Source organism: Neovison vison, chromosome 1 (genome assembly GCF_020171115.1).
Source record: "Neovison vison isolate M4711 chromosome 1, ASM_NN_V1, whole genome shotgun sequence".
NCBI classification, from domain to species: domain Eukaryota; kingdom Metazoa; phylum Chordata; class Mammalia; order Carnivora; family Mustelidae; genus Neogale; species Neogale vison.
In genome coordinates this window covers 24,324,874-24,352,020 of record NC_058091.1, presented here as the reverse complement: position 1 = coordinate 24,352,020, position 27,147 = coordinate 24,324,874, and the positions used below count along the sequence as shown (strand labels likewise).

The window sequence follows — 27,147 nt, the reverse complement described above, 5'->3', positions numbered from 1 at the left end:
CCATTGGAAAGCTGTGCATGGCCATTACCCGTTCCTTACTAACACTGCCATAGAAACATCCTCCCATTAGTTTAAATGAACCTAAACATATGGGATGTTCCTGGGACATCAGCAACCATGAGGGAGGCGGGCTAGGGACTGAAAAAAAAAAAAACAAAAAACAAACCACGTACTGTGCAGCAAGCCGGGTGATCTGCTGGGCACACAGGCATGGCTCGTTACTACCGTTAGTTCCATTTCACAGAGGAAAAAACTGAAGCTGAAATTTTCACTGCTAGTAAATAACAGAGCCCACAATCAAACCCATGTCTTCTGATTCCAAATCCCGGGCAATTTCCATAGCATCCTTTGCTGCCCAAGGGCATGGAATTAGGGCCTTGATGGAGGTAGTTGCTTCCCCCAAAAAACAGTTGCTGGGACCCTGGGACCTCTGGGTCAGGCTGGAAGCAGGGGTCTGGGTGGGGTCAGTTCATGTGTGAGGTGACCACAGGTAGGGCAGACTCCAGACTCTAAAAACACTGATTGTTTGCCACATTTAACAGGCCAAGACCCAGAGAACCAGCCTCTTAGGACAAGCTACAATTTCGTTTAAGGAGCTATAACTTCTGAGCTGTTACCTGGGTGCTCTATTTGTGGAAAGTCAGGAGCACACGAAGATTTTGTTTTGTTTTTCAGATTGTTGATGGCATTCAGGGGATTGCTAACATCCTTTTATTGGTCCGTTGCTACAATTGCCCCTGCCCAGATAAGAAAGATTTCAGCAAAAGCGTTTCTTAATTAAATATTGCCTCACACCAGATTACCACTCCGAAGGTGGCAGTGGGTTCCATTAAAGGGTGAACTTCACTCCCACAGTCGACAGCTGATTAATGTGTTAATTAGGAACCCCGACCCCCTCCCCAGTCACCCGCATCCTCTCTCTTAAGCCCAGTAGAATGTGTATATTATGCCCATGTGGGTAACCTCATGGCATACTTCGGCTTTGACTTTGGACGTTTATGTAAAAATAAAGGCTCAGTTGCCAACATGAATAGCTTGCTTTCTTTCCAGGAGAAATACAAGATGGAAAGAGTTATAGGAACCAGAAGTCCCGCCTTCCAGTTCTCTTCTATCAAGAGCAAGTGATATTTCTGCTGAGGCAGTGTCTTTTGAGTAGTTTAGCGGGTGTAGGTTGCCACACATTTATATCACAGGAAAGGAGTGAGTCCATCAGGCCACTGAGCTTATAAGTACAAACCTGGCAGCCAGCCACCAAAATAGAAATACTAAATGGACTAAAGGAAATGTTCATTCTGTTGTTCAGAATTGGACACATCCCAGGAAGGTAAATTCAATCTTTTTGAGGACTGCCGTTAGAGGGTTGAATGGAATACGCATTTGTTTATCTCCTTTGTGATCTTTTTGTCTTCCTGGTGATGCATTATGTATTTGTGATACGAAGCATTTCAGCTGTCCTGCTCAATGGCATTGCATGAGCCGATTGTTCAGCCCCCAGATTGCCATCGTTAAGCAGCTCCAGCTTCAGCTCTGTCCAATCTGGGACCTGTTAGGGAGAGAAGTGGAACCAAAGAGGCCAGATTCCAACAGCAACAAAGCTGGGGTGGAATTAGGGGGAACTCGTTCCAGAGCCCAGTGAGTTGAGCTCTGTACTTCTTAATCTTTATCTTTTAAAATATCTGAAGGAATTCTGGTACTTCTTGGCATATTAAGACAAAAACTAAAAATAAAAAAAAAAAATTAAAGCCGCCTATGGAACAAGAAAGGAAGATTACCCCCATAACAGGCAATTCAGAAAACCATAGTTTATGAGACACATGCTATGTATTTCATGGATATGAAAATGTTGTTTTATTAAAGAGGGAGATCTATAGTACGTATTTTCACCGAACTATCACATCTTAAGTAATCAGCTCAGGCTCCTATGATGAAATCTTTAATTACCAGAAGTGTGTCATTAGTTAGATGTGGAATGAATGATGGTACCATGTTTTATTGCCTCACATGATTTAGCCATTTGTGCCATAAATTCATTGACCTCATCTTAAATGATATCTCCTGTAAGACAGACTTGATTCATTATTTCTTAAGTGACGGGTTTTTTTCTCTCTAATAATTTTTTGCTTCATCAGAAAGATTGCTTTTCTGTGTTTTTAGGGCAGTGTTCTGAACTGAAATATAATAAGGCAAGAACACACACACATCCACACTCACATTACCCAAAATGAGGCAGTCACAAACTTTCACACTATTACCTAACGCTTTAGAATGTTGCAGAAAATGAAGCTGTAAACATTAGGCCTTTGCTTTAACCGGAAAGTTTGATGCAATAGAATTTTGCTTTAAAACTTTGATGTCTGAAATTCATTTTATGTGGAAATAGATGAAATGTGGTGGAGAATTCTCATTTGATAATTGGGATGGATCTGTGAGCATTCCTTATTCATCACTGAATTATTAAAAGTGAAGGAAGTGAAGGAAGGGAGAACATTTAAGTTATATTTAGATTATTTTTTGTGACTCCACTTGAAAATATTTATTTAGCTTGAGGAAACAGAGGAATCCTCTGGAGGAAAATAATTCAATCTGGCAATTTAAAAACCAATTAAGGATTTCAGAAAACTCTTTCCCCTTATGGTTAAAAAATAAGATCCAAAAGAAATATGCCAGAAAATTTGGCATATTATTTTAATTAGTTTAATTCATTGATAATATTTTTTTTAGTTCATGATTAAAGAAGCTATATTTGATCTTTTCCTTCAAGCTTACAAATTTAAATTTTAGGCTTTCTATGGGTTCTAATAGTGAAACAATTGGGTGGTTTTATTTCGTATAGGGATTTAAATGTCACATCATTACATATTAACTTTGTAAAAATGATCAGGTTTTTAAAGTAATAACTTACTTGCCTCAAGGTTTAACTACTAGTTTATTTAACCATTATCTAGATAAGAATTTTCAAGGTTTGCTGGGTTTTGTGTGATTCTTTTCATCAGAGGCAATTCTGCACTCACCTGTAAACTTGCAGATTTCTCACCTATGATTTGAAAAAAGATTCCTATAGGGACGCCTGGGTGGCTCAGTTGGTTGGACGACTGCCTTCAGCTCAGGTCATGATCCTGGAGTCCTGGGATCGAGTCCCACATCAGGCTCCCAGTTCCACGGGGAGTCTGCTTTTCCCTCTGACCTTCTCGCTCATGCTCTCTCTCACTGTCTCTCTCTCAAATAAATAAATAAAATCTTTAAAAAAAAATAAAAAAAGATTCCTATAATTCTAGAGAAACCTGAAAATACTGTACTGAAATGCAGAAGTATATTAGTATTGAAATTATTCTTCTTACAACAAGGATTTTTGAAAGGGTAATTTAAGACTACACAGAAAACGAATGTGTGCCATTAAGTGTCCGTTACTCAGTCTCGTGCCTTGCAGTATATTACCTGCGAATATCAGTGGGGGAAAAAAATGAGAAGGAAGAGAGTGGCTTTACACATACAGACCCACATCTGCCACAAATCCACACACCCTCAGTCGCATACGAGCATGCCACCACTGTTTACAGGCAAGGAAAGCTGAGACTTAAATGAGATAAGGAATCAAATGCCCAGCATATGTTGTTTTTGCATTGTTGATGCGACCAATTGTGATTAAAAGTTATCATCTTTTAATGCTATCCGTTTACTATGGTTAAAAAAAAAAAAAAAAAGGCAACAGCATTGCACCAACAACAGAACAACAGGCACCCTCCTCAACAAAAACAAGTTTCTGTTGAGAGCAATATTGGAAACAATGCTTTACGGAGGAGAGCCTTGAATTCAGTGAACTCACCATTGCACAGCATTTCCCAATTCTTCCTCCACCGCTGTATGGATTGAGTGCTAAGAATATGATTTTAAAAAGAAAGAAAGAAGGAAATTTAGATAGAAAAAGAAAAAAAGAAAAAGAAAAAAAAATGTGTGTGTAATTTCCAGTCAAAAAAGTAAGGCACTGAAAGAACTACTGAAAATTTTGACATCTGTTTATCTGTTTATAGCTATGGCAAGATTACTCATATTAATTCTTGTTTAAAATGCCATATGAAGGAAAGACATTTGTGCAAACAAGAGTCATATTTGAATTGTAGATCATGTCTTCACCATCTGTGAGAGCTGATGGTGTTGCAAAATTAATGTGTTAATGAAATCACAATAATTTCTCCAAAGTAATGGGTTCTGAAGCCGAGAATGACTATTTTTTGAACTTTGATGTCTAGTGATTTCCAATTGGGAAAAGCTCTCAGCCTTTAATTAGTTCTGCAGCCCAACTTTAAAATAAATTTGGTGATATCTTTCTTTTGCCAGGAGTAGATTTGAAGGGGAGGGGAGGAAGCCATAACAACTTTTGGAAAACGTTCTCTGGTGTTTGAAAAGTTGTTAAATAAGACTGCCTGCCAAGAAATGTCACCAAAAATTCTGACTACTGAGAGCGAGTGGGCAAACAGCTCAAAAAATAATTCTAGCTTGCTGCAACATCACAGGTTGGGAATAGCTAAACCTCACACAGACTTCATGACTAATTCCAAGTTTCCCTTTGGAAGCCAGACATAATGATGTTCCGCGCTTTGTGTTATTGGTTAACACAGCACAACCTTTCCAACTGCATTATTGAACACAGTCAATAGTGTAAAGTACTTTGCGTGAGGAGAATTTTATGGGGCTCTGTTTCAAAGGCCGCCGAACTTCTGGAGAAACCTCTTCTCCACAGCCTTTACATTTACATTTCCAACGAGCCTCCTGGACAGGTGAAAATATGTGGGCAGGGGGATGTACGCCTTTCTGTCAGACACCCCCCCCCTTTATGTTGAGCTTCACGGGTACAACAGGGTTTGGGGTTGTTGTTGAATTGTTTTTCCTGGAAAATGGTGATAATTGCTATGCCCAAGAGTTACTATTTAAAAAGCACGTCTGACTTCCAAGGAGAAATCATTTGACAAACATTTAAGAATGTTACCTTTCAGAAAGAAACCCTTCCGCCTGTTCGAAAAATGGTGATAGAGTTTGAAAGAACCTCTATGTGAAACACGAAACACGATCTGCCAGAGGAAATTGCTTATCTTGTTTTCTTTTTATTGCTGTGTTGTAGGTATGTGACTGGTGTAAGCACATAAGACACACAAAAGAATACCTGGATTTTGGGGACGGGGAACGAAGGCTTCAGTTCTGCAGTGCAAAATGTCTCAATCAATACAAAATGGACATTTTCTACAAAGAGACACAGGCCAATCTTCCAGCTGGGTTGTGCGGCACACTACACCCTCCCATGGAAAATAAAGCAGAAGGCACCGGGGTGCAGCTGCTCACTCCAGACTCTTGGAATATCCCTCTAACAGATGCTCGGAGGAAGGCCCCCTCCCCGGTGGCTGCAGCTGGCCAAAGCCAGGGCCCTGGCCCATCGTCGTCCACCACCGTCTCTCCATCTGACACTGCCAACTGCTCTGTCACTAAAATCCCCACGCCAGTGCCCAAGTCCATGCCCATCAGCGAGACGCCAAACATCCCTCCTGTCTCCGTCCAGCCACCTGCTAGCATCGGGCCTCCCCTCGGTGTCCCGCCTCGCAGCCCTCCCATGGTGATGACCAACCGCGGCCCGGTGCCGCTGCCCATCTTCATGGAACAACAGATCATGCAGCAGATCCGCCCGCCCTTTATTCGCGGGCCGCCGCACCACGCCTCCAACCCCAACAGTCCCCTGTCCAACCCCATGCTCCCTGGCATCGGGCCCCCACCCGGCGGCCCCAGGAACCTGGGCCCCACTTCCAGTCCCATGCACCGGCCCATGCTGTCGCCCCACATCCATCCCCCCAGCACCCCGACCATGCCTGGGAACCCCCCGGGCCTGCTGCCCCCACCGCCCCCGGGCGCGCCCTTGCCCAGTCTCCCCTTCCCGCCGGTGAGCATGATGCCAAATGGCCCGATGCCCGTGCCCCAGATGATGAATTTCGGGCTGCCATCGCTCGCCCCGCTGGTGCCGCCCCCCACCTTGCTCGTGCCATACCCCGTGATCGTGCCCCTGCCCGTGCCCATCCCCATCCCTATTCCCATCCCTCACGTCAATGATTCCAAGCCCCCCAACGGATTCTCCAGCAACGGGGAGAACTTCATTCCGAGCGCCCCTGGCGACTCTTCGGCGTCTGGAGGCAAGCCAGGCGGACACTCCCTGTCCCCCAGGGACTCTAAGCAGGGCTCGTCCAAGTCTGCGGACTCGCCGCCCGGCTGCTCGGGCCAAGCCCTGAGCCTAGCGCCCGCGCCCGCGGAGCACGGCCGGGGCGAGGTGGTGGACCTGACGCGGCGCGCAGGCACCCCCCAGGGCGCGGGCGGCCAGCTCGGCTTCCCCGGCGTGCTGCAGGGCCCGCAGGACGGCGTCATCGACCTGACCGTGGGCCACCGGGCCCGGCTGCACAACGTGATCCACCGCGCGCTGCACGCGCACGTCAAGGCGGAGCGCGAGCCGGGCGCCGCAGAGCGCAGGACCTGCGGCGGCTGCAGGGACGGCCACTGCAGCCCGCCAGCCGCTGGCGACCCAGGTCCGGGCGCCCCCGCGGGCCCCGAGGCCGCCGCGGCCTGCAACGTCATCGTGAATGGCACGCGCGGCGCCGCCGCCGCGGCCGAGGGCGCCAAGGGCGCGGAGCCTCCGCCGGAGCAGCCCCCGCCGCCGCCGCCGCCCGCGCCCCCCAAGAAGCTGCTGTCGCCCGAGGAGCCGGCGGTGAGCGAGCTGGAGTCGGTCAAGGAGAACAACTGTGCTTCCAACTGTCACCTGGACGGGGAGGCGGCCAAAAAGCTGATGGGGGAGGAAGCCCTGGCGGGGGGCGACAAGTCAGACCCGAACCTTAATAACCCCGCGGACGAGGACCACGCGTATGCTCTGCGGATGCTGCCCAAGACGGGCTGCGTGATCCAGCCTGTGCCAAAACCCGCGGAGAAGACTGCCATGGCGCCGTGCATCATCTCCTCGCCCATGCTCAGCGCCGGGCCGGAGGACCTGGAGCCTCCGCTCAAAAGGAGGTGCCTCCGAATTAGAAATCAGAATAAGTAAAAGGTTTGTATGTCCACCGGGGCTCTCCTCCGCACGAGCCCGTGCACCTCTCCCTACTCCTTACGAGGCGGAGGCGCGAGAGCGCTACCGGGATGTTCGTGTTTTTACCGTGCGTGTTTTAGAGTTCACCTAGTGCGGTCACACGCTGTCACCATTTTGATCCAACATCATTCCCATTTTACAGCCGAGGAAACTTCATCACAGCAGGTACATGCCGTGCCCAAGGTGACTGACTTAATGGTGAAGCCCCGTCTTGCGCCTGACTTGAAACACTATCTAGTTAACCAGACTTTTATTCTTAAGCCCATCTCTGTAATCGACCCTGTTGAAGAAGAGGGACGGTGTGGGGAGGAGGGAGAGATTCCTTGGGACCCTTAAATGTTCAGACGTGAGGTTACAGAGCTGTGGTAAAGGTGAACTGAGTCACTTTCCGGGAGGCGGGTAGGCTTATTGGCACAAGGTCTCGACTCACCAAATTTTCTCAAAAACCACAGGTTCCGTGTGCAAGATGAGAATACAAACTAACTTTCTTACATGCTTATACCAACCGAACCCTGGGCCGCTAAGCCCCATTTCCATGGCAAAATGTTGGAAGAGTGGTCCATAGGTCCTGTTGAGGGAGGCTCCTCCTTCCTCTTGTCCTGAAGCATTCCCTAGGGCAGGCCTCCAGCATTGCTGACCAGCTTTGCCTTCTCTCCTTTCTGGGGCTCAGTGGCTCAGCCGGTGGGGTGCTCCCCTCTACGGAAAGTGGGAGGCATTGACAGGTGAGAGGGCCACGCTGCGGAAGCACTGGGAGTCTGTATGTCCGACCTCATAAAGGGAAGGAATCCTGCTTCATGCCCAATGAGCTATTGATAATGAGTCCAGAATTTCAGCAAGGGGAATAGGAACTAGCATGTGTAGCACTCCCACCAGAGCCAGACGTGGTCTCTTGTGAGCCTCCCACCAGGTGGCAGAATCCGTGTCATCTCCACCTTAGCAAGGAGGAAGATAAGGCATGGAGGTGTTGTCCAAATGAGAACTAGCAAGTGAGAAAACCAGTATTTAACTCCAGCCTGCCAGCCCCAGGCCCGCCGTCCATCCAGTTGAGGCTTAGCAACAGTTTGTGGAGAGAAAAGGAAGAGAAATGAACATTTGCTGAGCTCCTGGTTTGTGCACAGTTCTTCCAGGAGCTGGGGAGAAACTAAGGTGACTATGATTCAGTGCCTGCCTTCCACTTAGTCTGGTGGGGACATAAATCCGGGGAGGAAGGAAGCCTGGGTAGAAGTGGACCATATAGGAAGAACGGCTGGTTCATGTTTGCATGTGCAGGCCCCCTTCTAAGTGTTTTTTAGTAGTATTTATTTGGATCTGGATCAATGTGATAATTATTGTTTTCTTCATTTTACTGATGAGGAAACTGAGACATGGAAGTTAAGTAAGTGGCCCAAGATGACCGAGTTAGGAAGGAGTCAAGATGCAAATCCAGGCTGTTTGACTCCAGAGCTGCATTTTCTTGAAACCACTGTAAGAGAATGGGCTAAATGGTCCCTTTATTACCATACTTGATGAAATTCTTTTATTCACCTTAGCTGTCTTGGGGAAGGTTCCTAGACAAAAACCAAACATATCTGCCAGCTTTTCCAAGTGTTGAGACAGTATTCAATTCTTTCTTTCTTTTTTGACAGTGTTCAATTCTTGTTTTTCTAGCAGCAACAACAAACCTAAATACCAGCCCGTTACTCCACAGTGGGAAATAAAGATGTGGGCCAGAAGCCTGGATATGGCGTGTCCAGACCATTGTCTCCATGTTGGCATATTTACATGGGGACCTACCTAACTCACAGCCAGAGGCTTGTTTGGGAAGCATAGGGCTAGCGCCAGGGAGCTTGTTGGGCGGTTTGAGAAGGCTTTCCCAGTCACCATAGTTTGAGGTTTCCTTTTCCATTGCTGGCTTTGCCAGTAGGAGCAGAACACTAAAAATCAGCTCACCATCCTTTCTTGGTTTTACATCTACAAATTCTGCTGTCTGGAGACAGATGGACTTAGCCTTCTCGTAGTCAACCTCAAATGGAAATGCCCCTTATATCTCCACCAGCATAATTTGACCTAGTTAATAAAACAGTGAGCAACAGGAAAGTGTGGGATGAAGAAGTGATGGCCTTGAGAAAGCCAAAAAGCATTGGCAATTGGAATTTTAAATATTTTCTGATAGCAGTCATTCCTGTGATGTTATGGGAGGAACTGGAGGGTGAACAATTTTACTGCCATTACTAGAGTGAGAAGTGACCAGGCCAAGAATAGTGCCACGGGTCCGTGAGTAGCGAGGGGCCCAAAGAACATAAAAGCATGATACACATGATGGCTGTTTGGATGATATATGTTGCTGAATACAGAATCACATTAGGGTCTTGTATGTGGACCGGAGTCGTTACGAAAAATATTAACCTGGCTTCAGCCACTTTCAGAAGATGCAGTGACAAAATTGCCCATAGCCCCTTGAGATGGGAGAGTTCTTTTTATGATGGGTCCCGTAAGAAATTACAGCTTTTCTCTAAAGTCAGAGACACTCAGGCTTGGCCAGCTCCAGTAAGGTGACAAGGCAAGTGATTTAAGATGGGGAAGAACTGCCTCTCCTCCACTAAATCACATTTCCTCTTGCCCTCTGGAGTTACGTGTCACCTCGAAGTGCAGTCTCAAACCGCCATAATTCACTCACATCCTCTGACCCTTCCTGATTCTCTGTGCACATGTGGTGCTGTTTTTCTTCGGTGCCTTCAGAAACCCAGCCCATTCATATGGTGGTGGAAATTGGAAATGCATCCGTTAAATAAGGGGCGGCATGGCTTTTGTGCCCTGACAGTGAACACTGTTGGTGACGAGTTAAAGCCCAAGTGGAAAGCATTAAACCGGACGGAGTTGTGGGGGCTGAGGTGTGGCCGAGTCATTTCTCCATGTGCTTGTTGGTGACTCACACACAATTTCTCTTGGAAAGTCTGTCGGTAACTTGTCAGGGTTCTTCGTACTTTTCCCCTGTGCCTGCCATTCTCCTACCCTATTACTGGCTTATTTGTTTATTATCTTAAGCAGATTCAAAGGAGACTGTATCTTGAGATCAGTAATCTGGGGAACTACAGTGTTCTTCAAAGAAGCCATCAGATTTGCTAGTTCTTGGCCAGTATGAGGTTTGGTGTTTTTTTGTTTTTGTTTTTGGGGGGCTTTGTTTTCTTTGTTTTTTCCATTTCGAAGTGATTCTGTTCCTGGTTACCTGACTTTATGCATTCTTCTTTGTTGATATGATTACAAATGATTTCAACGAGCAGATACTGTCTTAGATGCAGAACTAATGAGGTTTTAGTCAAAGACTTTGGAAGATTGTAATCTTCCTTTAATCTTCTACTTTCAAGGCCTCAAATACCAGTGCTGTAGCTTCTGTAGGCTGGAAAAAATATTCCTCCAAATAATAAGAAAAACAACGTATAAACATTTTCCAAACTATTCTATCCACAAAGAATTCCATTTGTAAATGGAATACTCCCTTCTTTGTCTTTGCCTGGGAGCTTGGGGGATCGGTTTGTATTTGTACATTTTCTGAATTTCTACAGTTTACACTTGTTTATGGTACATTGGGGAGTTCAGAGTAACCATTTGCAAATGTTTGAAGATATTCAAAAGAAAATATCCCCCCTCCTCGATTTTCCAGGGAAATGACATATTCTAAGTAAAATAATCAATGGAAAAAATGTGTACCATGAGTAACCTTTTCACCCTCACTTTTTCCATTCCCCTGGAGCAACAAGTCCATACAACTTCCACCTTTGTGGCTTCCAGATTTCGTACATGTTTCTAAAATAGGAAGAAAATCTGGGACTCTTTTTCCTGGTCCCAATTCCATGCTGCTCCCTCTGCCCCATGCTGCTCCCTCCACCTCAGCAGCAGGGGTGCCTCCCACTTTTTGTTTTCTCTGGGAGAGCTGGAGGAGGCAGCCCTAGTTGTGGCTCCTTGGAGTTTAATCATTAGTCTGGTTATGGAGCCACAGTCCTGAGAAGGATGATCTCAAGGTGGGGGGAGGTGTGCTGACCTCTTCAGGAAAGCCCGAAGGGTGGAGGTGATGGGTAACTCTTTGCCAGTTTAGTTTCTCCAGCTGGGAAACTTGAGAGAGTCAGCTGCCTGGGAAGTCAGATCCATACGTTGGAAGTACTCCTTTGGCTGCCTGCTATGAAGGCAAGGAAAAAGAAGAGAACCTGAGACTGAGAAGAGGAAATTGATCCCATTGAGGTGTACTCAGACCCTCTTGCCAGTCTGGAGATTCTTAATGTCCCACTACATGGGGTTATGGAATGTCTAAATTGGCCACGTAACCCCTGATGTTCAAGTTTCGGCTGTCTGTCAAGATGCAGAGGGCTGTCCAGTTCTAGGTAGGGGTAATTCACAGAGTCAGAGAGAAACTGCCAGGTCCACCTCATGGACACGTATGAGTTGGGAGGAACTGCTGGAGCGTCCTGTGATCATTTCAGATGTGTAGAGGAGACTTTTCTAGATTGCACAGAGTCAAGGTCGGCCTTAGCCACATCTCATTCAGGGCCTCTGGCTGTTTTAACCCTTGCCACAAAGGGTGGTTTTAATGTGCAAGCATCTGGCTTTTGGATGTTATTTCAATTAGATTATGGTGCAATAGGAAAGGATATATGTGACCAGGTATTTACTTCTTTCAGATGGAGCCATAACTTTCCATCTTCAGCAGGGCTCGGACTAGGGTGAAGTGAGAGGGTGCTCAGTGCACAAATTCGAAAGCACTCAGTCTCAGGGGTGTGCAGGTGCCGTGCTAGTCCCGGCCTGGCTTTCAGGCCTTCTGGCTGATGTGGCTGCTCCTTCAAGTTGGTCTTCTGCTCCCTGGACTAGTCCACGGGTGGCCTTCAGCAGCGCCCCCTGGAATTCTAGGGCAGGTGTTACATACCCGTGCACAGAGGCATTGTCTTGGAGGAGAGGTCCGTAGACCTAGGCTTCCGAAGAACTATGCCTGACATCTCGGAAGGATTATTTGACATCATCACAAAGCCATATCTGAGCTGGAATTTTCCTTGTCTCTCTGAGGAAGCCAATTTAATGGTAAAGTTTTCCTTAAAACAGAATTATCTGTAGCAGTTTTTGCCGTGGATGGACCTAATATCGCAGAACCACCGTTGCCGCGATATAACGTAAGACTTGCCTCCAGAAGACGGCTTTAGTGACAAAAGGCAAAAGGCTGTAGACCCTCCATGTCCTGTGAGCACAAGAAAAGGTAAGCAAGAGAAGAAACAAGTTAGATACTCCCCCAGCCCCCTGGAATTTGAGGTTTCTACTGTGGAGGGATACACTGTCCTTCAGGGGACAAGCTTCTGTCCTACTTTCAAGGCCAAGGGAGCAGAATGGCTGGCGTCTGGGAAGTGGACGGCTCAGTAAATACCAAGGCATTGATGGGGCCATGTCTGGAAGCGCTACCCATTTTCCCTAGCTCACTAGCATGCTTCTTCACCCCAAGACACCGGGCTCGGAGAGAGGGAAATCTTTGGATCACTTCTTAACAAGCCATTGCTCAGAAAGGTGCTAGAAATAAACTCCCTGTCTGATTTCCGACAAATCATCTCCTTGCCAGCCTGAGCGGCTGCCTGGGCATCATGTTTCAATCACTTACACCTACATTCGTGCAGACAAGTCCTGGGGAGGGCTAGAGGTATTTGAGGACCAAAATACACTCGAGCACAGTTACCTCATGTGGTGAAAGACCTCCACCCCCAGCACACTGCCTTTTCCAGATTCTTTTGTCAAAGAGATTGTTCCAGAGTAATAGAGGTGGCCATTCTGTTTCCCTTCACCCCATCCTGCAAAGAATTATTGCGTGTTCTTCGGTTGCCGGTCTAAATGGACAGCACTTCATATGTGAATGCACGTTAAGGTAATGCATTCTGCATGCGTATGCTTTTTTGTGTGTTTAATGTCTCAAAAGCCTAAAACGAATCCATTTCTGAGAAACAAATAAATTAGCTTTAAAAGATAAACGATGTAATGCCGGCATCCTTTAACAGGGTCCCATTCTCACGGAAAAGGGGTCAATGCCCTTTCCGAGGCCAGTTCGAAATGTTGACCCCATAGAGCTCTCCTCCAAATTTGTGGATTCCCACAGCATTCTGCCTGACAACCAAGTGGGATGAGGTCCAGCCTGAGAACGTGAGGCCATCCACGAAGAGGGAGAACACACACACACTCACACACAAACACCCATTATTTCAAGGGTCATTGAAAAGATGCTTAGTGACAGCAACCGGAGAAAAAGCAGATGACAAGAATGAGCAAAACTTGAAATCAGGCTCTCATGCTTTAGAATAGCCCCCGAGAGCACAGCACATTCTTAGACTAGAAACTAGTCCGGCTGCCCCCAAGATCTTTTAACTCTTCGCTTCTCGTACTGAGCTGGCATAAGCAGTAGCCTGTGTGTGCAGTTCTACCAAGTTTTTCCAGCGCCTTCTCTGAAAAGAGAGAAGGGAACTTCCTTTCCACGGAGCCATGGGTTCCAGACTGTGACAAATCAAAGCTGCCCAGCACTCCCCAGCCTCATCTCACCCTGCTCTTGTGCTGTGCTGCTGGATGTCTCATCGTTTCCCCCTTTGAGCCTCTCTGGTGTGTTGTCTCTCTTTGATAGCACGCTGTGTTTTGTTGCGGGTAAAAAGGGAGGTAAGAATGTGACCGAGAGCATTTATGCAACAGGAGGGAGAGATACACTTTATAGACTCATTTGATATGAACCATTGACCTAACATCCCAAAAAATGCAATTAAAAAGTATATCTCTTTCTCATTTGCATGGCTTATTTCCCCAGACATGTGTTTGGTATTGGAAATGAATGGTATTCCCATTCAACATGTGTCCCAATTTGTAATGATATCCTCCTTGCAGCTGGCCGAGTTCTCGAAGTGTTTCTAAAATGTTGCTGTCTTAAATTTGAGCCAACCTACACTAACAAATTATCTAGAAGCAAAGTGGCTAAGCTGCGTTTGGTGAGAGAAAGGGAAACCCTATATTTCATCCTTCAGCTCTTGTTTTGGAAATTCGGGCTGTAACGTGATCTTTTTCTAAGGAAATCTACACACGCACACTTTAAAAATTGTGCAGCTTGGGTGTTGTGGGAGCAAGAACGATCAGGTTTAAGTTTCTCTGCAAAGTTCTGCATCCCATCAACAAGCCCTTTTGATATTTTAAACCCATATTTAGAGTAATTTAAAGATATTTGGAGCACATGTGGTTAAATGTAAAACTTTGTCATTATGATTTGTTAGATGCTTATACTTTAAATATTTATAAGCCATTTTTAAGTACTTTATCCAAAAGCTTTCTCCCACTGGAATACTGTAATTGAGTGGTATCCGAGCGTCATTATATAGAGAAGATATGGGGTGAAGTCACAGCAGCTTGCATGTGTGTTCTTCCTGTTTTTCTGGTTTTAATTCAAATGCTATTTTTAGTAGATTCTGCTTATTTAAAAAATGTATAAAAAGTCATAAACAGGGTTGGTTGTCTGTGAGTTTAAAAAAAATTACCGAGTTCTCCCAAAGGTAAAATGTTCAACTTGAATCGTGTCGTGTCTCACCTCTTTGTCTTACCCTGGGAGTAACTAGTAAGACTTTTCCGGGAGAGTGTTGGCTCTGGATCTGTGGCCATATGAGTTTCAAGTGTCATATCGTTCCTCTGAAGTGTTTTAGGGGAAATTTATTGGTGGTTAGATTGGACCCTTTATGATTCACCTTTAGCTGTCTTGGAAACTAAGACCTAGGATCCCGTCTTTATCAGAGGTCGCCTTTTCATGCACTTCATATGAAAAAGAGGAGGGTAGGGGAACCCAAACTTTTTCCACACTCAGAATCCATTTAAGCTTCAGAGGTTATAAATTTCAAACTGACCACAGGCCTCTGGGGCTCACACTCTTTTACGGCTGGCAAAATACAACTTTCTGGTAAGAACGGGGAAAAGAAGGCTTAAAAAAGGCTCATAAACTTGCTTGGACATCAAATAGCTCTTACCAAACAGCATTTTCATGAGTTAAGTGTAAATGAGTCAGAAACATATAGATTGAATTTCTTCTAAAATACACATGGGTTTAAAAATTAAGGCCAAAGTGCTTGGCAAAATAAGTTTTGGTTTTAGCCAAACCCCAAATGTTTGAAAAAAAAAAATATTTCTACAATTTGCCAAACCAAAAATACATCCAGGTCCCTCCATTCCTCTCCTTTAATACGATGGCATCGTAAGCATGGGCCTTAATGTCTATTATCTTATCCACCAAGGTTTGAGCAACACGAATCCTAAATGTTGATTGAAAAACTATGAAAATTTTGGAAAAACTCTGTGGCTTTGCAAATGAAGGAGAGGGGCTGCTGGTTCAGAGGTCCGATTTTGACAGCTCTCTTCACTGTCTGATCATCTGACCAGCTGTGTATATGTACAGGCGTGCACACGCACACGTGTGTGTGTGTGTGGCCTATGCAGAAGAATAATAGCTTTTAAAAAAATTCTTTATCGGAGTTCTTAATTTTTACTTAATTCATATTTTACAGTCTACAAACTTAGAAAACTCCCAATCATTTCTAAACAGAAGGAGGCACCCCCCTTTCACTTATTGATAGAGATGGTCTTCATGTATTTCCCTAGAGAATAAAATATATCCATTTTTTTAAAAAACATATCCATTTTTAACTAATGATATCTAATGTTGACTTTGTGCAGGGATACTGCTGTCAAGAGACACAGGGAAGGGAGGGAAAGAAGGAAGGAGGGAGGGAGGGAAGGAAAGAAGGGAAAAGAAAAGGGGAGAGGGAGTGGCAGGTGTTCTTGACTGTTTTGAGGAGCTAATAAACTGCTGGGAGAGACAGGAAATAACCAAGGCAGCTTCTCCAAGCACCACGCGGAGCTGCCAGTCGCCGTGGTCCCACAGACAGAGTGCTTCAGGGAGGACAGGAGCCTGCGCAGTTCCCTTGGGGCTGTAACTGACTTTCTAGCCCAAGGCTGGACTAAATGTAGGCGAAGAGCCCCAGGAGAACAACAGCGAATGGAGTTACCCTGGGAGGGTTCTAGAAAGCACATGAGTTGGGAGTTAGGCCCTAACTCTGGCGAGCGGCCTGGACTGGCAGTCGGGAGTGTCAGGCTAAGGAGGGCTGTGGGATGTGAAAAGCCACAGAGGTGGAGAGCAGTGAGCTCCCGTTAGGGGCAAACGCCCCCCGCCCCCTACTTTGCCAGGCTGGGGCGGTGCCCCGGAGGCTGGAGGAGGGCAGTGAGAGCCCCGGGGCGGGGAGGCTGTGGGCTGGTACTCCACGCGCTAGGCCGACCTCGAGCGGAGGAGTGACAGCGTGAAATCTGTGCTGGGGGAAAATTACTTTAGCAGCTGTTCACGGACTGAAAGGAAGCGAGAGAAGGACTGGCATCGCTGAGGCTGATGGCTGTGTTCTGATGACAGGCTAATTACCAGGGGTGGATGCTAAGCGTTGCGGGACGTTATGGCTACCGTGAGAGGGGCGGGACTGCCCCCTGTGCACCGGAAGTGGTTGCCGTGCACCGGAAGAGGGGCTTTGCGTCGGGCCTGGGCCTGGAGGGGCTTCCCGGCTGGTGGCGGAAGGACAGACAGTGTCCAAGGCCAGTCCGGGGGACGATGGCGGGCCCCCAGGGCCGAGCCGACACAGGGATCATCTCTTGGGACCACCAGCTGGCCAGGCGTGGTGCGGGCTGTGGGCTGCAGCTCTCGGGAACACGGAGGACGGTGGCCACGGGGACACCCGGACGTTCTGGTCTTGGAACCAGGAGCAGCCATCAGGCTTGGGTGGCTGGCTCTACCTCAGACAGCTTCTAGGATGTCCCCAAGCAGCTGAATCCCATCCCCATCCACCAAGGGTCTGCAAGTGGTGTCAGGGGAGGGGACAGCTTCTGCAGATGTCCTTTTATCTTTTTAACCTTCCCTACCACAGACCTTCTTCCCAAGCACCCGCATCTGGTGACAGTGGGCTTCCAGGGGGGAAGGTAAGCAGTGGTGTGGCTTCCTGGCAAAAGGAGTGCTTTGGAGTTGGGCCAGCCTGGGTCCAGATTCCGGCAGAGGCATTTCGAGGTGAGGAAGGAAGTGCCTTGTCTCCTCCAGGTCATGGGCAGTGATCCCACCCGTGTGAGGGATGGGTAAGAAAACATGGACAGTGGGGCACATCACAGGTGCCCTAGAGCCATCAGCTACTGTCCCTAGTGGAAAGGCTGCAAGGCTTGGGAGAAGACCACGGGGCTGGTGTGAAACCTGCTTGGATTTGAAAACTGGCCACTCGCTTACTAGCTGTGAGTTTGGATATGCTTTATAACCTCTTTGTGCCTACTTTCTCATTATGTAGTGGCATCAGCTAATATTTATCGAGCACACTCTATATGTAGGCAGTGTTCAAATGTTACACGCCCACAACAGCCCTATGGGATACCAGTAGTAAGTCCCTTTTACAGATGAAGTAACTGAGACACAGAGAGGCTAAGTCTTCCACCCAGTGTCATTGGTCAGTCAGCGACAGTGCTGGGATCCGACTGGCAGCCCTGCTCCAGAGTCCCCATGCAAAATCACGGAGCACATCTCCTATACAAGGAAAATGAAGATAATAGCCCCTGCCCCATAGAGTCATCAGGCTCCAGTGTAGATAACCTGGTTGAAATGTTGAGGTAGTGTCTGACCTATAGTAGGTGCTTGCTAAAAGAATCATCACGTGGCCCCTGCAGCCCAGAACTTGCTTCCTTTGGATGTGTGTAATGAAAGGTAAGGAAATGCTTCCATGCTGTCAGCCTTGGAGGTGAGGAAACCATTCCAGAAATTCTAGGACGTCTGGTTCAACATTTACAAGTAGGAACTGGGACAAACAGAGCAAATGCTCAAGGTCGGAGTGGCATAGCCAGGATTAGAACCTGAGTCCTCATCTGCCTTTCCTTTCAGTGGGAAACAAGATCTGACCAAAGCTTCTTGAGTTACAAACCCCGTGCCAAGAACCAGAGGCATATTTTTGCCACCCGTGGTATCACTTCCTCATGTTGGGCAGCTGATCTCAGGAAATAAGTTGTACCTCAACATCTGGGGTTCCGAGGGTGAAGGGTTGCAGGGAAGCAATTATTAACCACACTCTCCATGTCCTTGGCTGCGTGGGGGTGGGGGTGGGTGGCGGCATGGTGGGGAGTCAGCATGCTTGCTCTTATTCTGTACAGCGAAGTTAGTTTCCATGAATATGAAGCCTCTCCCTCTCTCAGTATCTCCTGTGCTCCTTCCCACCCTTCTCTACTCATGGACTGGTTGTAGAGAAGAGATAAAGTGCCAGAAAGACCACCTTTCCAGCTCTAGCCTAAAATCCTAGAATTTACTATCGCTCCATAAACCATAGCTGCTTATGTCAGAAAGCTGCTTTTTGCTCTAGGATCCTTTTTTTCTTGTTTTTTTTTTTTTAAACCTAGACTGCCTATGTCCAGATAATATAGATATATAGAGAAATGACAGACTCAGACTTAACACAATAAACATCTACTTTTTTTTGTCCAAGGCAAAATTTTTAGAAGGCACATGAACCAGCATTGGCCAGTTTGTATATTGGATGGAACTTGAATGAAAATGCACGTATAGCTTCTTAACAAATCATGTCGCAAAGTTCTTGTTTGTCAAGCAAAGGAACTGGACTGTGTATGTCTCTGGGGCCCTTATGGCTCTGACACTGTGACACCCCCCCCCACACTCGTTGGGAAGGAAGGGGAGAGATGAAACCCTGGCCTGGGGGAAGCACTCCCTTCATGGGACCATAGAACTTGGGGTCATGGGAGCCAGACTCAACCCACTCTGCCCCTTTCTAGCTAGTGGCTTTGACCAAGTAAGTCACTTGGGAAAAGTTTCCTCATCTGCAAAATGGGGACGATAATAAATACTTGAGTAGCATTGTTGGTTCAATGAGATAACCACACACAATATGCTTGTTTTCAAGTGAAATAAGTACATAAAAGTGCCTAGGGCAGTCTTTGATATAAAGTAGATGCTCACTAAAATTTGAGTGGAAAACTGCAGACTTAACACAATAACTTAACTTAATTCCCAAACCATTATGGAAGTGCTCAGTCCTAAAAGCCAGGGGCTTAGAGCTCTTGGCTCATCATCCAAATTTCCTGCAGAACATTAACTGTATTATGTAATTCTTCTTCTTCTTCTTTTTTTTTTCTTTTGTGAATAACTGTGGCCACCAGCTCCAGTGCGTTAATGTGCATGTACTCATGAATCCCCACCTGCTTTTAGGATAGGGCCAGACAGGGTCATTTGGTTTGCTCCAACCCCCTAGCTTCCAGAAAGGATTTGAGGTATTTAAGGAGGATCAGTTGTCTAGGATGGAGAAAAGGGCTTGTATGAGTGCACAACATGGGGTTCCATGACTGAACGCTCTTTGTCCCCTAGGAACTTTTCGAGGTCAGCAAGAAATAGCAGTGACCACTTATGAGAATAAACAGGCCTCTCTACCCATTTAACTCATAGAACTGGCCAGGCAAAGAAAACCAAAATTTTAATTTGTCAAACAAAGGATTAAAAATGGAATTATCCCAGTAGGTGGTCTTATATGGTTGTGATTTTTATTGATTAAAGACTAAAATAGGAGATATTGCTAAAAGAGAAATTATAAAAAAAAGAAAACCAAGGCTTGATGTTTGGTTTCTTTTTTTTTTTTTTTTCCTGTTAAATATACTCGAGCCTTGGCTTTTCAGAGCCACCAGGAGGGCAGAACCGTGGTGATAAGGTTGTAGTTCAGACCAGAGCTCAACCCTGAGCTAACTGAAGCTCACCCTTGGATCCCATATCCCTCTCCCCGCCACTGGTTATGTCCCATCGTAATGACACCAGGAAGGAGAAGCGATGTTTCTCAATGACTTTCACCCACTAATGAGCCATAAGCAAAGAGGTGCCCTCCATTTCATAAATGAAAACCCTTTCTGTCTTGGTAAAAACCATTTCAATACCTCACGATGCGATGGTTGATGGGGGAGAGGAGGAACCATTTTTTGGCCAAACCTCACCTCGCTGCAGATTTTTCTGGAAAGGGCTCGCCGTGGAGACCACTATCTGGCATCACACTTGGGTTTATCAGCTAACGCAGGTGACTCTGCTCATTGACCGCAGGGCTCTACTCTTGTGAGTGTCCCAGAATAGCTGCGGCTACCTGAGAGCAGTTTAGTCCTCAGGGACTCATTATTGTCCCAGATAAACAGCGTGGCCCAAGCCAGCGCGTAATGGCTGTATTTAACCGTGATAAGTGATTGGCCGACGTGCCCGAGTGAGCTGCCTCGCTGCGGGGCCCCGGTAAATGGACAAAGGCCAGCGGCTCAGCAGCCGGCATTTCTTGCACATCGTGCAGCTGATGCCACAAGGTTGTAGATTCTGGGAGTAAATATGACAGATGCGGGGAGCTTGCCTTCTAAGCAGGTAAGACACAACAGTTATCCAGGACTTTGATGATGCTAATGACAGAGGTATTTGAGGAAGGAAAGAAGAATAGAAGTTTGGAGAATGGATTAGATAACCCAAGGCTGGTTTCCTGGCAGAGGTGGACTCTTGTACCAAGGAGGGACCAGCTTGCAAATGTTGGGATGTAGGATAAGATAAACATTTTTCTCTGGACGCATGTTTACTTCTGGAAGTGGTTGCATAGAAATTACAAAATTTCCTTTTAAATGCAAACAGTGTTAAGTCTTAGACTGTAAAGGCCAAAGAAGGAAAGATGAGAATGGTCGTATTTTGACAGTATCGACACTGAAAAAACTTATCAGTACTCAGGCCCAATTTTTGTTCTCTGTAGTTCTCTGCAAACTCTTGTGTGGTAAAAGAGGTTGAGTAACTCGATCACATTCTTAGCAATGCTCTCCTGATGAAAAAAGGAAAAGTGGGGCATCCGGGTGGCTCAGTCGGTTAAGCGTCCAACTCTTGATTGCAGCTCAGGTCTTGGTCTCAGGATCATGAGGTCAAGCCCTAGTGTGGAGTCTAGTTTAAAAGAAAGAAAGAAAGGAAAGTGCTAGGCAGGCAGAGGCTCTCTCAGTGCCCTTGGTGTTTGCATTCCCTAAGGAAGGTTCTTCCTTCTTCTGGCCTGAAGGGACCAGGGGTCTGGAATTCTGAAGGCACCTGGCCATATGAGCCTGCTGGAGACAGTGCATTGTGGAGCCGGTCTTCAGATACGGTACTCGCAAGGTGTACGAGCTAGGCTGTGTGTGTGTGTGATAGTCCATGTTATAGGACCCTGGGTTGTCCTGCCTTGAGATGAACCCCCAGCTCACAGGAAAATCCAAATGGGAGGCACAAATATAATCACTTCCCCAGAATTCCCTGCATTAAGGGATGCTCCAAAATTCTCTGCCAGAGAGCTGTGTGTGTGTGTGTGTGTGTGTGTGTGTGTGTGTGAGAGAGAGAGAGAGAGAGAGAGAGAGATTCATAAAAAGGAGTCTCTGGAACTTTGGGCTGTGGAGTTCAGAAATTTATTAATAGTCCTCCTTATGTTATGCTCAAATTTATAATCCTGCATAGCTGACCACTGGCTTTGGTCCAAAAATCCTATGGTCACAGAACTTGAAAGGTGGAAGATATAATAGAAAATCTCACCGAGGCACCCATTTCGCAGAAGAATCAAGGCTTGGGCAGGTTAAGAAAGGGGAGACGCTGGACTGTAACTCGTGTCTCTGTTTCACTTATCATAGTAATTTCCCCTTTGTTCAGATCAGGAAATTTAGAGTGGATGGATTTTCCATAAGATCCCTCTGCTTGGCAAGGGCAACACAGGAACTGGCTCGGGCTCTGGAACTTCCTCATGATCACTCTCTAAAACTCCAAGTTTGCTTCCTCCCCACTCTTGAGTTCCATACTTTGCATACCAGTCACTTCAGGAAGGAGAAGCCCAAGCTTGGTTCTTCATTGTCATTGAAGCCAGAGTCTGTACCCATGTCCCCAGCAAGGGGGGTGGGGGGCGCTGCCCTGCACCAGCCAGGGTCACAGGAACACAAGGAGGATGACCTCTGTCCCACCCCCTCCTCAAATGGGGCTGCAGACAGGGACTTGTACTGCCACCCTCTGGCCTTTGTGGGTGTCCCAGACATGGCAAGTGTGTGGCGAGAGGCAAGGAAACAGCACAAATTGTCTACTTTGCCATTCTCTTAAAATAAGCTCGGTGTGAGGAGGCTTTCAGAGCAGCAGGAATGGGGCTGCAAAAAATAGAGTGCAGTGCAGCTGCACCCTTTAGAACTTGGGGGGAAAACACATATTATTTACCAGACAATAATAGATACCAGAGAATAATAATGATTATTATAGTGTTTGGGATGGCAAACGCTGTAGTTAAGGTTCCAGAATGGCTCTCATTATAATCCCGTTTTCCCAAGCCCCTTATGAAAGCCTTGAAATTTTCTCCAAGTAGGCTGATGCTGTCCATGTTTGGCCTTTGTCCAAAGGTGATTTGAATATAAAGAAACTCGTTTGAGAAATATTCCTCTTTTTGAGGTCATGATTACATTAAAGGGAGGAAAAAAGCCACATCCTTGAAAAAGCCATTATGGCTTTCCTAAGTCAGTCGTTCAAAATGGCGGTGTTTCCCAGTCACTGGAAGAAAGCGTTAAACGCTTTTCCGCCACCCGCCCACCCCCCGCCTTTTCCTTTTTAAAGAAAGGATTCAGAGGCCTCCTCCAACTACAAGATTTGGTCACTCTTGGTCCCCAGCCCAGGGGTGGGGATGGTTTTCCTCCCTTCAAAGCAAGTTCCAGGCTGTGCTCCCTAAATGGAAAGAACTGCCCCAGAAGAAGCTACACTTGTATCTTTGGATCCATTCGTGCTTTCTGGGTCTCCTTTCCAATTCTTTATGACCTCTCATTTGATAGTGGCTCTTGATATTTTTATTTCTGTATCCCTTCTTGCCATTGTTTCTTTCTTTCAGAAAGAAAGAAAAGGAAGGAGAGAGACAGAGACAAGAAAGAATAAAAAGTGAGCTCTTTATTCAGAGATAAATAGCCACATTTCCAAATCTGACCATGCCAAATGAAAAGGTTTCCATGGCCTTGTAATTCCAACCCCCATTGCATATTTGTGGTGTTTTGCATTTTCACTTTGGTTCTTTAATATACATATTAAATACACACAGATCTGGTGATTTAATGTGATTTGGGGAACTCAGGCATTTCCTGTCATGCACATTCAGATTTTCAGACCTGGTTTTTGGCTGATCATTATTATCGTTACCATTAACACCAGGACTGGGAGAGCAGGGTTGAAAGCGCAAGTTCGTGTTGAGGCTTCCCAACGAGCATGCTGACTTCCTCATACTTGTGCTGAATTCAGGCTACAGACACCCCGAGCAAGTTTGCAGGTCTCTTTGTGGCCTCTTTTTCTTCATCTACATCTTCATCTTCATGCGGAAATTATATTATCTCTGGGGTCCCTTCAAGTTTCCAATTCTATCGGCTCCCTGAGGTTATTTGTTCGTTGTTCTAGGAATAATCTCAACCCTTGTAAGGACGTTTACGAGTCCCCTGTCTCGTAAACCTCACGTTCAGTCAGCTTCTACCCAGTCACATTTCTGACATCCTCACGGATCAGCAGGAGAGAAAAGGAATTTTTTGAGGGCATGAGGGATGGGAGCTGCTTGACCCTCATTCACTGGACAAACGCGTGTCTAGCTGAACCAGGGGCTGGGTGTGGAGATGTGGGCCAAGCAGACACAGCCCCAGACCTCAGGGACTTTACAGTTTGCTTGGCAGACTTCTAAGTGGCTGTTTACTAGGAGTCCCTGAGTGTCTTCAGGAGGTTCTATTTCAAACCAAGGGACTGGTGGCCAATGAAATGAGCCAGTAGGAATGGAGAGGCAGAGCCTAATATCCGTGGTAAAAGCCGGGTGGGCATTCTCCAGAAATGGACTTTCCTGGAGAACAGTCCCCTTCAGAGCCTCTGCCCTGGAATCCCGAAGCCCTGTTGGTTTTTTGTCTGCCAGTCCCTTGCTACTGTTCGGTTCAGGTAGCAAGAGATGGGAATGGCTCACCTTTGTCAGGCAAGACGCACGGAGAGGGGCATTTCTCCCAGCTCAGCTGCCTCTGCAGGAAACCTCTGAAGAGAGGTCTTCTTGTCTGCAGTCGCTATTCATGGGCTAAAAAGCGCATCTCTAGGCTTTCCTCCTTTGTAGCACACACCAGAGCTGTGACCCGGAGTACAGGGGTGGGGTCTGGAGCTCCAGGGCCTCCGCGTGACCTTGCCTCGCTTTGGGGTGACCTTGGGCCATTCAAAAGAGCTGCCAGTTAAGCATGCTGTATGGGGGAGGGCGACGGTTGCCTGGGGGCGAAGGGATGCTGCTGTGGTCTTGGGGGAGGGCGTGGTGCCCCATGCTCAGTTCGGCATTCCAAGGAGCGTCTTGTGTTTCATTTCCTCACACAAAGCTGGCAGGGCTGACCCGGAGCAGAACTGTGAATTAAAGACACGTCAGAATCACGCTGTGCTCTCTTGTCCTGGGCCTTCGTCGCAGGTCGGGCCCACCGGGCCAGAGCGTGCGGCCCTGCCTCCTGCCTGGGTTCTCCCTGCATGGGGTAGGGGTGTGGTCGGATCCCGTGGATGCTGACCGGCCTCTTCTTCTCTTTTTCCCAGGAACGCTCACTCACAGGGTCCCCTGCGTGGAGAGAGGGCGCAGAGCAAACCATGTCACGCCATCCAATGACACCAGCTGGTCAGCTCACCACCCCCTCTGGCTGAAACTCAAACGAATCAAGCCGCTTCCTGTCATTAAGCATCTCGGAGGAAGCAGCCCTCCCTCGGTGGCCTCCAGCCCAGAGAAGCCCGCACGTCTTGGACCTACCAAGCGGCCCAGCCTTCTTGCGGCCACCGTCTCTGCTTTTTCCCCAGAGGAACTTAGGGATTTCGCCCCTGGTTTTAGAACAACAAGACACCGACAAGCCACAAGGACCAACGTAGGTACTCTCCCCGCTCCATCTTCGAGGCTCAGAGGGTGAGGCTGGAAGATGATACGAATTTGAAAACAAACATCTTTTTTTAGTCATTTTAAAAACTGCTGTGGTTTTGCTGCTACACGAAGAATTGTGATTTTGCATTGTACGGTTTGGGACCTGTACTGTCCACGTTTCGAAGGCGGAGAGGGATCGTCCTGGGGTCCCAACACTTCAGCGTCGTCTCTGTCCTGCCCAGGATGCACTTTTAAATGAAGAGTTAGAATATTTTATTGGCTGATATACTTTTCTTGTTATTTTTACAAAGGCCACCTTTATCCTTTTTAATGCCATATTTTCAGTGTTACACTTTTATGGCTTTTAATTTTCGATTTGACAGATGTAAGAAGCAGCATGAATAGTTTATACTGTGGTTTTTCAGAGACTGAATGCCAAGAGAACTCGGTAAATGTTTATTCTTCTCAGCTTTCTCTTTAAATTCTCCTAAATAGCGCCCCATTTGGGAACAGAGCAAGAGTGTTGAACTGAAGACCAAAATGCCCTCAAGGTGTAAAACAATCTGAGGGGGACTGTTTGCTGGGCGTCACGAAAGACTTGGATGAAATTTCAACCCTGATGGTTTTCGGTGATCCAGGAAGTCAGTGAAGCAATCTCTCTCTACGCAGAGTCCTTTCATGATAATTAGAATGGTATGGACGAACCAGTGGAAACAAGAGGGAAAGTGAGAAAGATCGCCCGTGATTCTGTTTCACTGTTTGCTTTCTCCTGTCATGGTTAAGAGAAATGTGCAATTCGATCCTCGGTCAGTGGGTGGAGGATAACAGGGTAGATTTTCTTGTGTGCACTTGTATGGTCGTAGCTGCGAGTCCAGAAGTCCTCGAGAGCATGTGTACTGACACTGAGTTGGTGAGACAGTCGTGGAGTATCCCATTCTGATGAGTACAGAAAAAAAAAAAAAAAAAGAAAAAAGAAAGAAAAAAAAAGAGAAAAAATAAGTAAAAAATCCAAAAAAAGAAGAAAACTAAAAAAAAAAAAAAAAAATCAAATCACCTTGTGATTCAGTGTATCTGTTTACTAACTCAGATAAAGCAATTGTTCCCTCTTGAGGGGTCCAGGTGTCCCCCCCCCCCCGCCCCACAGGGTCGCCGGCAAGCGAGCGGGAGACAGGAGGGGCGGCAGGCAGTGTGGGGGGGCGGTTTGGGGGCGGTGAGGCCGGGACAGTGTCGCGCTGGCCTTGAAGCACCTCGGGCCCGCGGATGCCGTGTACATACTGTATTTCTATATTCTCCTTTGTACAGAGTCACTTAACAAGTCAAGCTACTGTTTTACAGGTGCTCCTTATTTATTAGAGCTGTGACAGCTTGGGGGACACACCTGGCGAGCGAGCTCGCTTTTTAAAAAATGAAATTAGGGGACAGGGGAAGGGAGGTGGGAGGGAGGGGAAGCTCGAAAGCCCAGGGAGAGATTTATAAAAGAGAACAAAAGGAAAACTTCCAGCGACAAATTAAACAAACAAACCCCAACACCAACTCCCCCCACCCCCCCAACCCCGCAGGAAGCAGCGGTCCTTCTCCTGGGTGCTCACTTCCCTGCGGGGCTCCCAACATTCTCCTCTCTCCCTGACTGGTGTCAGCTTCATCAAACAAAAATAAATCTCTAAGAAAAAAATGCACTTACATGTGCTTATTTTTGCTTTTCTCATTATTATGACTATTGTTGTTATTTTTCTTGTTACAGAAGGCGCTCATTTCTTTCCCCCAGGGAAAAAATTTTCTAAAAAATAAAGCGAGTACGTTTTGAAGGATGCGGAGGTACAGGGGCGACGCTGGCCTTCCTGACATGTAGTGAATCATGTTTGTGTACAAACAAGAGGCCACTGGCCTGTGTGAGGGGCTGCTTCCCCAGCATGCCCTTTGCTGATGACACAAAGGGACATGCGTAGTGAGGTCCTGGGCCTGTAGACTGTGTGTCCCTCCCAACCACCCTCCCAGTCAGGGTTGGGGTTTTTTGGGCTCCGAGAAGCACCATCCAGTTGCAAACATCCCCATCGGGTTTCGTTCCCACCACACCATCTCAACACCCCCCTCCTCCTCCAGGCTGGGAGATGTTTTTGTGTT

General features: G+C 46.8%; 1 protein-coding gene across 1 annotated transcript in view; it reads left to right on the top strand.

The window, feature by feature from the left end:
• Window positions 1-26,674, top strand: part of LOC122904122 (sine oculis binding protein homolog) — a 162,223-nt gene extending 135,549 nt beyond the window's left edge. Inside the window, exons 6-7 of the mRNA XM_044244600.1 lie at window positions 5,117-7,069; window positions 24,714-26,674. Of these exons, the coding sequence (XP_044100535.1) occupies window positions 5,117-7,066 (1,950 nt within the window). The 3' untranslated portion in view covers window positions 7,067-7,069; window positions 24,714-26,674. The remainder of the gene's footprint in view (window positions 1-5,116; window positions 7,070-24,713) is intronic.
• Window positions 26,675-27,147: the final 473 nt, after the last annotated feature.